A 12,617-nucleotide genomic window follows, 5' to 3' on the forward strand; every position below is an offset into this window, starting at 1 on the left:
TCCTCAAGTTGATGTCACGTGGGAACTCAGCGGCAGCCTTTTTCCGAGGCTGGAAGGTCGCAGGGGTCTTGTTCAGGACCCTGAGGCATTGCCTGCTCTCTCCCAGTAAGGACAGGGCCTCTATGGGGCCTTAAGAGCCAGAAGAGCCCAATGTTTGCAAACATTACCTAAAATGAAGGTATATAAACTGCTGAATAAATCAGTCAGTTGTCTTCCAGCCAACCTGAACAGCTAATGTTGCAAACAGCTCTAAGCCCTCCACAGAATCCAAGGCCCCCAGAAAAGGAGCCCCCAACTGCCTCTACTTTGAGGAGCCACTGCAGTTCCACTGAGTTCTGAATCCTTGGTTACACGTATCAGCAACTCACAGTGTGGCTGCACTCCCTCTTCCTGCCCATCCATAACCTTCCTGAAGCAGAGCAAGTAGGTTTTCTTATTACTACCACTGCTGATGAGGAAACTCAGACAAAGGTAGGTTAAGTAACTTGCGCCGGGCTACACGGATCATACATGAGCTACAGATTGATGGGGGAAAAGAAAGAATCATAAAAATGTCTCCATTTGTACACCTTTGTTCATAGCAGGGTTATTCACAACAGTCAAAATAAAGAGGCAACTCAAGTGGCCACTGATAAAGTAACATAATGTGGTATATACACACAATGTATTATTACTTAGCATTAATAGCTGGGAGTGGTAGCACATGACTGTAGTTCGAGCTATTAATACTTGGTAGGCTCAAGTAGGAGGATCACTTGAGCCCAGGAGTTTGAGGCTGCAGTGAGCTATGATCACGCCACTGCATTCCAGGCTGAGGGACAGAGCAAGACTCTCTCTCTCTCTCTCTCTCTCTCTCTCTCTCTCTTTCTCTCTCTCTATACACACACACACACACACACACACACACATATCATTTTTAAATGATGGAAATTCTGACACATGGTACAACATTAATGAACCTTGAAAACATGCTAAGTGAAAATAAGCCAGTGACGAAAAACTTATGAGATACTGAGAGCAGTCAAATTCATAGAGACAAAAAGTAGAAGGGTAGTGGCTAGAGGGCAGAGGGGATGGAGAGTTAGAGTTTAATGGGGATGAGGTTTCTATTTGGGAAAATGAAAATGTTCCAGAGATGGATGGTGGTAATAGTTACCAACAATGTGAATCTATGTAATGCCAGAGTGAATCTACTTAATACATTTAAAAACGGTGAAAAGGAGTTTTGAAATTATAGTAAAATATATATAACACAAAATTTAAGTGCATCACAGCTGGGCATGCTGGCATACACCTATAATCCTAGCTACTCCTCGGGAGGCTGATGCAAGAGGATTGCTTGATCCCAGAAGTTCAAATCTGGCCTGGGCAACACAGCATGACCCCATCTCTTAAAAAGGATGAGGGGTATGTGGCAGCATGCATGGTATGCTTAAAACTTTCTACAGTTCATAGTGTTCAGACTGTGTGTGTACAGCTCTGGGGATATAATAAAATTAGAATTCAAATACACATATACACATCACTCTTAGTGATGAGACGCTCTCTATAAAACATAAAAATGCTTAAACAAAGGAACAGAAAACAATATATTGCAATGACCTATTTCAATAAGAACCTATGTCCCAGAGAAAGAAGCTAATTTACTCATTCTCAAATATTTAGTGAACACCTATATATATATGCCAGGCACTATGCTTGGTGCTGGGAATTCAATGGTGAGGAAAAACAGATGCAGTAACTACACTAAGAGATATAACAAGCTGGTATGCAGGGAATGGGAAGGAGAGAAAGAGACACAAAATAATCACAAAAATGAGTTTTTAATTATAGACCTGGCTCTCTACATAAGCACATCACAAAGCAACCTGCCCTAAAGTGATGGATTAGCCAAGATTTGGTTTTAAACAGAGTTAACTATGTGGGGCTATGAGAGCATCAGGGAAAGGGACCTGAACATGCAAGTCCTGTGGCAAGACACAAAACCAAAGGAAGGGTACAGCCTGGCTGGAGTCCAGAGGACGGAGGACTGTGTGGGCAAAGGGGCTATAGACAGAGGCCAGGCAAAACTCAATAGTTTTGTTGACTACAGTACCAGTAATGATCTAAGTTTTAACCCTACATGCAATTAAAAGCCACTAAAAGGATATAAGGTAGGAGGTAGCAAAATAAAATAACAGTTACGCTTTGTTTTGTTTTGTTTTTTTCAGATGGAGTCTCGCTCTGTCACCCAGGCTGGAGTGCAGTGGCACGATCTCGGCTCACTGCAACCTCCGCCTCCCGGGTTCAAGTGATTCTCCTACCTCAGCCTCCCGAGTAGCTGGGACTACAGGTGCGTGCCACCACACCCAGCTAATTTTTTGTATTTTTACTAGAGACGGGGTTTCACCGTGTTAGCCAGGATGGTCTCAATCTCCTGATCTCGTGATCCACCCACCTCAGCCTCCCAAAGTGCTGGGATTACAGGCGTGAGCCACGGCACCTGGCCAACAGTTACACTTTTAAAAGATCAGATATAACATAGAAATCAGAGGTGTTCCAGGACACAATTTCCTCCCTCCTAAATCAACACAGCTTGGCCTTTCTCAGAACCAGACCTGGCATTAGGCAACCTAAATTTCTAGTCCTGATTATGTCACCAATTAAATGTCAGTCCTTATACAATGTATTGTTTTGTCCCTTCGGCTCATCACCTGTAAAACAGTCTTCTCTAGAAGGCGCATCAGGCTCCAAACTAACTCAAAAACTTCTTTTTCTTTTATTCTTACCCTTCCTCCCCAAATTATTTAGTCTTCAAAGTCCAGGCAAAAGTGTAAGCCAGTACCTTCACTTTGGCAGGTCTAAGGCTTCGATCCAGCTCCCTCACAATGCTCATGACATTCTGCTCTTCAAGCCAGGGGAGTGCAGACCTTGCTCTGGCCAACACCACCAAACAGGGAGTCAGAGGCTAGAACTTCCATCAACTAACTCACTGCCACTTACTAACTAATGAAGGATTTCCTTGGTTCTAAGGAATTTTGTTCCCATGGGGGTGATGGTAGAAAGGATCAATGTAAGTACTGTAAACCTACTTTTTCTTTCTTTCTTTCTTTTTTTTTTTTTTTTTTTTTTTTTGAGAGGAATCTTGCTCTGTCACCCAGGCTGAAGTGCAGTGGCACAATCTCGGATCACTGCAACCTCCACCTCCCTGGTTCAAGCGATTCTCCTGCCTCAGCCTCCCGAGTAGCTGGGACTACAGGCACGTGCCACCACATCCAGCTAACTTTTGTATTTTTAGTAGAGATGGGGTTTCACTATGTTGCCCAGGCTGGTCTCGAACTCCTTTGACCCACCTGCCTTGGCCTCCCAAAGTGCTAGGATTACAGGTGTGAGCCACACTGCCCAGCCCTATATTCTTCTTTGTATATTGTGTAAAACAGATCTTATATTTTAACAAAACGAGTGAAACCTATAAAGCCCCCACGGCTTCAATGTTTTTTAACAATTATGAATCTTATATATTTTAGATTAGCTGTGTTTGAAATTCACAGTTCAACTATATTCATAACAGATTTCAAAATGAGGAAGTGAGAACTACTGATGTGCAAGCAGTTTAATTACCTGCTCCCAATACATTATTGGTGATTTGACAAGTAGCATAAATTGTCTTGGATAAATCGATGTCAGATTAGGAATGCTGACAGCCCATTGAAGTCCTCAGAAGAAAAGTCACAAAGAAAATCACTTAGGAAGGGCTATCAGGTTTCAGCAGTTCCACAACCCTGCCCTCTCTGCAGGCCTCTCAAAGAGGTCTTCAGATCCAAGGTTTGATCACCTAATAGAAAAAGGTGCTAAAGCGATCAGAATAGGACCATAGTTAGTCGGCAGTGGTGGCGGACGCCTGTAATCTCAGCTACTGGCTGAGGCAGGAGACTGAAGCAGGAGAAACACTTGAACCCAGGAAGCAGAGGTTGCAGTGAGCCAAGATCACACCACTGCACTCCAGCCTGGGCAACAGAGCAAACTGTCTCAAAAAAAAAAAAAAAAAAAAAAAGGTAAGGGGGGTGAGGGGGTAGTAGGACCATAAATACTCAAAGAAAAGAATTTGACTCCCCAAATTCAACTGAATGATGAATCCATTTTCATTTAATGGTACAAAACAACCAATGAACCTTTCATATGTTCTTTTTGGGAAACAATCTGCAAAGCTCATTATCAACATACTAATAATTAATTTTTAACCATACTACTCAATTTTATAAATGCCTCAGGATCTAAGAGTCTAAGTAAAGCTGAACCTAAAGCAGTATGAGAAGGAAACCATGGTATTTAAATGTTGCAAACAAAAAAACACATCTTCTTCAGTGCTGCCTCAAAGAAAGACAATAATGACGCTTAAATCCAAGTCATTCTAACAAAAATGAGGTGGAAGGGTAGATAGAAGAGGTAATCTGACAGAGGAGAGATAACTACTCAGGAGGAATCAAGTGCAGATCCAAACCCTATCTCTGAAACCAGCTATACAAACATGACAAAACACCACTTCCTGAGCCTCTGAGCCTACTTCTGCTTTAGAAAATAATTACGGTAATAAATAACTAGAAAGAATATATGTGATACAAAAGTAATCGGACCTCAAAATTACTAAGCTTCAGAATGGAAACAAAACAGGAGAGATAGAAAACACTGAAGGGTGTTTAGGTAACTTCCTAGAAGGAGCATAAGAGGCAAGTATTACAGAAACTACACATAAAATGATTATTTATGAAACAGAGTCTTACTCTGTTGCCTACATTGGGATGATCATAGCTCACTGCAGCCTCGAACTTCTCGGCTCAAGGGATCCCTCCACCTCAGCCTCACGAATAGTTGGAACTACAAGCACTCACCACCATGCCTGGCTAATTTGTTTTGTTTTGTTTTGTAGAGACAGAGTCTTGTTATGTTGCCTAGGCCTGTCTCAGACTCCTGGCCTCAAGTGATCATCCTGCCTCAGCCTCCCAAAGTTTTGAGACTACAGGCATAAGCCAGTGTACTTGGCCATAAAATGATGTTTAAAGGAATTAAGGTATATAGGTAGAATCCTCTTTAAAATGCTTCTTTAAAATATCACCTTCACTGACAACAAATACCAAACCTCTAAAACTGCCCTCTCCCAAAAGAAATTCACCTGCTGTCCTGCACATTCACCAGCAGTGGGAAGCAGTGAGCTGCTGCAGCTGTGAACCAAGAGCCCACACAGGCCCTCTCTACCTCAGGCAAGTCAGCCCAGCTGCCACGAGAACTCTCCACCAACTCAGGAACAAGCTTTTCCACTTGCACTCAAGCAGGGACCACATCCCCAGTTATAATCTGAGAAGCAGTATCTCCTAAGAATAGTGTTAAACTACAAGGGACTGGTTACATAAATAATAGTTTACCTATATAAGATCATGCAACATTAGGGTAAAACTAAGTTCTTGCAGTGATTTTTAAAAAGGTATTTATATCCGGCCAGGCACAGTGGCTCACACCTGTAATCCCAGCACTCTGGGAGGCCGAAGTGGGCAGATCACGAGGTCAGGAATTCGAGACCAGCCTGACCAACACGGTGAAACCCGTCTCTACTAAAAATACAAAAATTAGCTAGCTGTGGTGACGTGCGCCTGTAATCCCAGCTACTCGGGAGGCTGAGGCAGAAGAATCACTTGAACCCGGGAAGCGGAGATTGCAGTGAGCCGAGATTGCACCACTGCACTCCAGCCTGGGCGACAGGGCGAGACTCTGTCTCAAAAAAAAAAAAAAAAAGTAATTATATAATATAGTTAGGGAAAACATAGGGGCGGTGGAGGTCATTTAAAACAGTTAAAAAGAAAGTTCACATAAGACTTAGTTATCAAAATGTACTAAAATGTGGTGCTTGCACAGGGAAAAATAGATCTACAAAACAAAAGAGAATAGATTAAAAGTCTATAAACAGGCCTAAGTATATCTAGGAACCTAAAATATGATAAAGGGGCATTACAAATCATGAAGAAACAAATTCAATAAATGGTATTGGGACAATTAATTTAATATATGAGAAAAATTAGATCCCTACCTCACTCTATTCACAAAATTAAACTCTATATAGATTTACAGTCCTAAATATGAAGAAAACTTTAAAACCATTAGAAAAAACAAGACACAAGAAATATATAAATTTATATATATAAATATAACTCTAGTTATAGCCTAAAAACTCACACACATGCTCACAAAGGGATATGTGTGAAATTTTCAACATAGCATTATGAGTAACACAGCAAAAGAAAAACGTTTTGAAAGCACTCCAGATGTTCCCTGGTAACAGAATACATAAATAATGTTGTGTAGTATTATATACAAGAATATTAGAAATAATACAAAGCAGTTAAAATGAATGAACTGTGTTTATATTTATTAACATGGCTAGATCTCAATAATGGGCAAATGGCAAGTGTTACACAATAAATTTAAGCATATGCAAAAGAATATTTATGTTGTTTTGGATAAATAAATAATACAACTATAAAAACACAGACTACATACATAGCAGATCTGTTACAGTGGCTGGCTCTTGAATGGAGGCAGAGGTAAAGGGAAATAGGACTCAGAAGGGAATATTAGAGACTTCAACATTAACTATAATGGTTGAAAAGAAAGTTTTTTAATCTGAAGAACTAAAATACTAACATTTGCTTTAGGTGGCCTTATATGGAGTTTTACTACATTATCCTCTATACTATTCTGTAATTTGCTATTATTATGTATAATGCATAAAAAAGGGCTTAAAGAAAACAAAACAGTAAGAACATTCTACTCTGGGTAATGAGAACAAAGCTTTTTTTGGCTGCTGCGGTACTATTTTTTAATTTTTCATAACAGATATACATTAATTTTTAAATTGAGCAAAAATCACTTTGACCAGGAAAAATATATACAGGTAGTTATTAGATTCCACATAGTTCTGGTTCACATAAATATCTTTTTTTTTTTTTTTTTTTTTTTTTTTGAGACAGGGTCTCACTCTGTTACCCAGGCTAGAGGGCAAGTGGCATGAGCATGATCTCAGCTCACTGCAACCTCTCCTCCCAGGCTCAAGCAATCTCCCCATCTCAGCCTCCCAAGTATCTGGGACGACAGGCGCATGCCACCACACCCAGCTAATTTTTGTATTTTTTTGTAGAGACAGGGGTTTCACTATGTTGCCCACCTTGGTATCAAACTCCTGAGCTCAAGCAATCCACTGGCCTCAGCCCCCCAAAGTGAAATATCTGATTTTTAAAGTTCTTGCAAACATGACATCTGTACTCTTGCTTCTCTGATAAAATATTCTCGAAGCTCTAAACAACTGAAACACAAACCCATTTTGGAGATCCTAAAATCTGGGGTAAAATATTAATGTCCCAATGGAGAAAACAAAACTTTCTTCTATGAACAATTCTAGTCTTTGAGAAAGGAAAAGGCAAGGAGTTCCACAGCTTTAGTCACAATCTATAATTGTACAGAAGTACACAAAATGCATAAGAAACAAGGCTGGGAGCAGTGGCTCACAACAGTAATCCCAGCACTTTGGGAAGTCAAGGCAAGAGGACTGCTTTAAAGCCAGGAGGAGTTCAAGACCAGCCTGGGAAATCACATAGTAAGACCCTGTCTTTATTTTTATTATCTGATGTGTATTCCTCTATGAGTTCTTATATTATCAAAATAAATATTTTATGAAAAGCATGTCAAATTGGCATTATGATAAGAAAGTTAAAAACCTATATTGTATTCCATTTCATTAGAAAACAATATTGAAACTTTTGTTATATGTAATGAATACTGGTCAAATAACCTCACCAAACTCAGTTTTCTCGTGTGTAAAATGAGCATCCTACCGTGCCTATCACGAGGGGTAATAGGAATCAAATACAGTAAGTAACTTCAATCAGCAAAAAACTCACAGGTCCACTTTTCTGGAGTGCAGAGAAAGCAGTAAGTGCCAGGTCCTACGCCTGACCACGGCAGCCATTAGTGGTAAAATTAAACTGAATATAGGAAGCCTCATTTGATCACCAAAAGAAAAAAGTAAATAGATTTAAAAGATATCAACTATAATGTAATAAAATTATATAGAAAATAGCCCCTCTGGCCGGGTGTGGTGGCTCATGCCTGTAATCCCAGCACTTTGGAAGGCCGAGGCGGGTGGATCACAAGGTCAGAAGTTTGAGACCAACCTGGCCAACATGGTGAAACCCCGTCTCTACCAAAAATACAAAAATTAGCTGGGTGTGGTGGCACGTGCCTGTAATCCCAACTACTCAGGAGGCTGAGGCACGAGAATCACTTGAACCCAGGAGGCGGAGGTTGCAGTGAGCTGAGATCATGCCACTGCACTCCAGCCTGGTGACAGAGCAAGACTCCATCTCCAAATATAAAAAGAAAGAAAGAAAAAAAAAAAACAAACAGCCCCTCTTTCTAATGAACAGACACAAAAAACTCTCAACTCACAGACGAGTGTTATCATAACCCAGTCAACCAAGTAACCAAGCCAAATCAACCTAGCAGTCAGGAAGGCTAAGAGCCCAAAAGCTCCCGGTCTACAGTATTGCCACAATGGCTTTAAAATTAAACAAGTAACAGAAGGATAAATACCCACAAAATTTCAAACCATGTCTTACCAAGGTGATGTCTCGGGAAGCTGCAGCAGCACTCATATGCAAACTAGGCTGCCTCACAGAACTGCTGCAATCCAGGGCTCTGGCGAATGTCCCAACAGCACTGAATAAACCACAAACACAATAAGGAAGAATTAAGTATCTGTTTTGGTTTGTTTTTTTAACGTTTTAAAAAACACATTTGGATAGTAAATAAAAAACTGTAAAAGAAGAGGCAAAAACAAGTTTCTGAATGAGAATCAAACATCAAATAAAAAGAATTTTCACTCTATAAGATATAATAATTGACAAGCCAGTTTACTATAAACAGGTCGTTATCATGAAATCAAGAAAAAAAATAGCCTGTGCAGGGGGGAAAAAAGAAGGAAAGGGAAGCTCTGTTATAACATGTCATGGAGTAAAACATTTATTCAAATTGGCTCAAAAAATAAAAAGTCAGCTGCAGAGTTTGACTATTACAGCAAAGCAAGTTTTGACTACTTTTTAAGCCCAAATTGTGAAACTCAGTTACATTTTTCCCCCAATATATCATTAACTGTAGCAACCCCTTCCTGTGAGGATTCAACATGAAACAGATTTCTACTAAAATCTCATTTAAAAAGAAATTACCATAATGCTGATTTTAATGATTTGGAAGTCCTTCCAATATGTAAGAAACCCTAACCTTAACACATACAGCATAAAATGAAGACTCACTCCTTTTCCTGCCTGTATTTTAAACATGTTTGCTATGGAAGAGATTTTTTATTTTTATTATTTTTATTTTTTGAGACAGGGTCTCACTCTGTCACCCAGGCTGGAGTGCAATAGTATGATCATAGCTCACTGCAGCCTCAACTTCCTGGGCTCAAACAATCTTCCCACCTCAGCTTCCCAAGTAGCTGTAACTATAGGCATGCACCACCACGCCCAGCTTTTTTTTTTTTTTTTTTTTTGGCTAATTAAAAAAATTTTTTTGTAGACAAGGCCTCCCTATGTTGCCCAGGCTGGTCTCAAACTCGTGGGCTCAAGTGATCCTCCCGCCTCGGCCTCCCAAAGTTTTGGGATTACAGACATGAGCCATTGTGGTTGACCCCTAAGGAAGAAATTTTATAAATATTTTAATTAAAATACAACAAACATGTTGAAAAGTACACAGTGAACAGATAGTTACTGTAAAGTGAACACATGCATGCCACCAAAATACAGTTCAAGAAAGAACATCACCACAACCCAGAGGCTCCTCAAGTTCCTTTCCACAGGGAACCACCACCCTGGATTATAGCACCACAGATTAGTTTTGCTCAAATAGAATCACACAGCTGGATATTATGTCCAGCTTCTTTTGATTAAAATTACGTTTGTGGATTCATCCATGTTGTTAGCTACAGATGTATTCACTCATTTTCCCTGTTATGCGACATTCCGTTGTACGACTTCTCATCCCCACCTCCACTCTACTGCTGACAGACATTCCGTGTGTTTCCAGTTTGGGGTTACTATGAATAGTGCCATAAATCCATTTGTATACGTATCTTTTGGTGCAAAGGTATATGCATTTCTGCTGCATAGATATTTAGGAGTGAAACTTAAGAGATACTTGTGTTAGATGACAGCAAACAGTATTCCAAAGGAGCTGTACCAATTTACACACTCACCAGCAGGATATGAAAGTATTGGTTCTAAATCTTGATCAATGCTTAGCACTGTCAGTCTTTAAAATTTTAACCATTCTGGTGGATTGGCAGTGGTATTTGACTGTGGTCTTAATTTGCATTTAGAAGATCTTTTTTTTTTTTTTTTTTTTTTTGAGACAGAGTCTTCCTCTGTCGCCCAGGCTGGAGTGCAATGGTGCGATCTCGGCTTACTGCAACCTCCGTCTCGCAAGTTCAAGCAATTTTCCCGCCTCAGTCTCCCAAGTAGCTGGGATTACAGGCACCCACCATCATGCCCAGCTAATTTTTTTTGTATTTTTGTAGAGACGGGGTTTCACCATGTTGGCCAGGCTAGTCTTGACCTCCTGACCTAAGGTGATCTGCCTGCCTTGGCCTCCCAAAGCACTGGGATTATAGGCAGCGTGAGCCACTGTGCCGGGCCCTTTTTTTCTTTTTTTTAAGAGATGAGGTCTTACTATATTGCCCAGGTTTGTCTTGAACTCCTGGACTCAAACGATCCTCCTGCCTTGGCCTCCCAAAGTGCTGGGGTTACATGCATAAGCCACCATTCCCAGCCTACAAGATTATTTTTTAAAACAAATATTGAAAACAAAAACATACTAGGAACCAACTCCTTGGTGTCCTTCATGCTGGCTTTGAGGGGAAACATACAGCCCTTGGCAATCAGAAAAATGAAAATACAGAATACAAATCAAATTTGAAAACGGCAATATCTCCTAACCAATCCCCAATCTAGACAGTCTGTCTGGAGACTCTAGACCAATATTCTGTACTCAACAAGGGGCCACAAGATTGGCCCCTTTACAATGCTCATCAAGGGTCTCCATCCAGTCACTTAGTAGTTAGGTGATGGGCTCTGGACTCCAAATGCCTGGCCACCAATAAAAAGTGGGATCGTCCATGGTGACTGGCTCTATGAACAGTGATATCTAAGGATGAGCCAAGACTATTTTTTCCTCTGCATTGTGAAATAAGTTCAACACAAAATCAGACAATAACATAATGAAGACCCTTGCATCCACTGTCCAGATCTAACTCATAGTAATATTTTGCCATGTTTGGTTCATTCTTTTCAAAAATAAATATTATAAATTTGTTAGAGTTCCCTATATATACTCCTAGATCATATATACTATATATACCCATTTAATGTATTTAAAAATCCACTAATAAAATAGTTTTGTACACAGCAAACATTTTATAATTACTCTGTATGCACATAAATGATCACATGGTATATACCCTCAACACTATTTGTGATGTTTATCTCTTTGCTACATATAGCTTTAATTCATTCAATTGCCATAAAATAATATTTCACTATATGAGTATACCTCAGTTCATTCATCAATTGCTTGCTGATGTACTTTTACTGTTATCATTTTTTAAATAAAAATAAAATTCTGTCCCATTCATTCCCTTAAGAAAAGGGGAGGAAGGAAGCAAGCCAGCCAGGTAGCCAGGTTGAAAGCTCTCAAGGCAAAGTGCTATGCTTAGCAACAGGCCTTACCCACACATGGATGCGGTGAGCGAATTCCAGGTGCACATTCTTATTGATACCTGAATAATCCATGTCTAGAGTAAAGCTATGTCAAGTAAAAAGGATGACTCTTTTTATTAAGGATATGGGACTTCAGGTATTTTCTTCAGGTATAAAGAATTTCTTCTTTATACTTTTCTGTTTTCTTAATCAGTAAAAATTAATACAACTATTTTCATTTAAAACAGAAATTAATAAAATTAGGAAGCAGCATAATGTATTAAGCTTTCTTACCTAACTAAAAAAATAATACAATCAGTGGGAGAAAAGCAGAATACAAAGAAATAAAAATACATATACCTATAAATTCTTTTATATAAAGAAATTTATTGACTCAATAATGCCATACTCATACTCACCGTGCTACAACTAAAAACTGGTCAATCTGTCGATCCGTAAGTGGGCTATTTGGATCCCAAACTTTAACTTCCAATTTTGATTGTTCCCTCTCATCTGATTCTCCTGTCCAAAAATAAATAAAATGGAGTCTTGTTACTGACAAGGCATACTGTCTCATACCACTGATGACAACTGTCACCATAGCATTAGAAATGTTTATGTGTAAGGTAAGTGCCCATAGTTTTGGCATATTCTTTCAGACGTAGATGTACAACACCTCGTTAAAGTGAACACTGATGATAATGACACCAAACTAACCGAAAGGTATCTTCATTTAGTCCTTAATGTTTATTTCTGGAGTAGCTGTATGTGAGAGGCAGTAAGTGCCATGCTAAGAGACATAAAGATGAAAATGCAACAGGCTGGGTGCGGTGGCCCGCACCT

The 12,617-nt window shown here is 39.6% G+C and overlaps 1 protein-coding gene across 11 annotated transcripts in view; it reads right to left on the reverse strand.

Moving 5' to 3' along the window:
• MTA3 (metastasis associated 1 family member 3) overlaps window positions 1-12,617 on the reverse strand; it is a 289,993-nt gene that overhangs the window by 125,911 nt on the left and 151,465 nt on the right. For all 11 annotated transcript variants that reach the window (XR_010109298.1, XR_004669803.2, XR_010109299.1 and 8 more), the window contains exons 7-8: window positions 12,194-12,296; window positions 8,643-8,742 (exon numbers count right to left, since the gene is read on the reverse strand). Coding sequence is in view for 6 of the 11 variants with exons in the window: in XM_063594985.1 (XP_063451055.1) it covers window positions 8,643-8,742; window positions 12,194-12,296 (203 nt within the window). In the remaining 5 variants the exon portion in view is untranslated. The remainder of the gene's footprint in view (window positions 1-8,642; window positions 8,743-12,193; window positions 12,297-12,617) is intronic.

The sequence above is a fragment of the Pan paniscus genome, chromosome 12, assembly GCF_029289425.2.
Source record: "Pan paniscus chromosome 12, NHGRI_mPanPan1-v2.0_pri, whole genome shotgun sequence".
Taxonomy (NCBI): domain Eukaryota; kingdom Metazoa; phylum Chordata; class Mammalia; order Primates; family Hominidae; genus Pan; species Pan paniscus.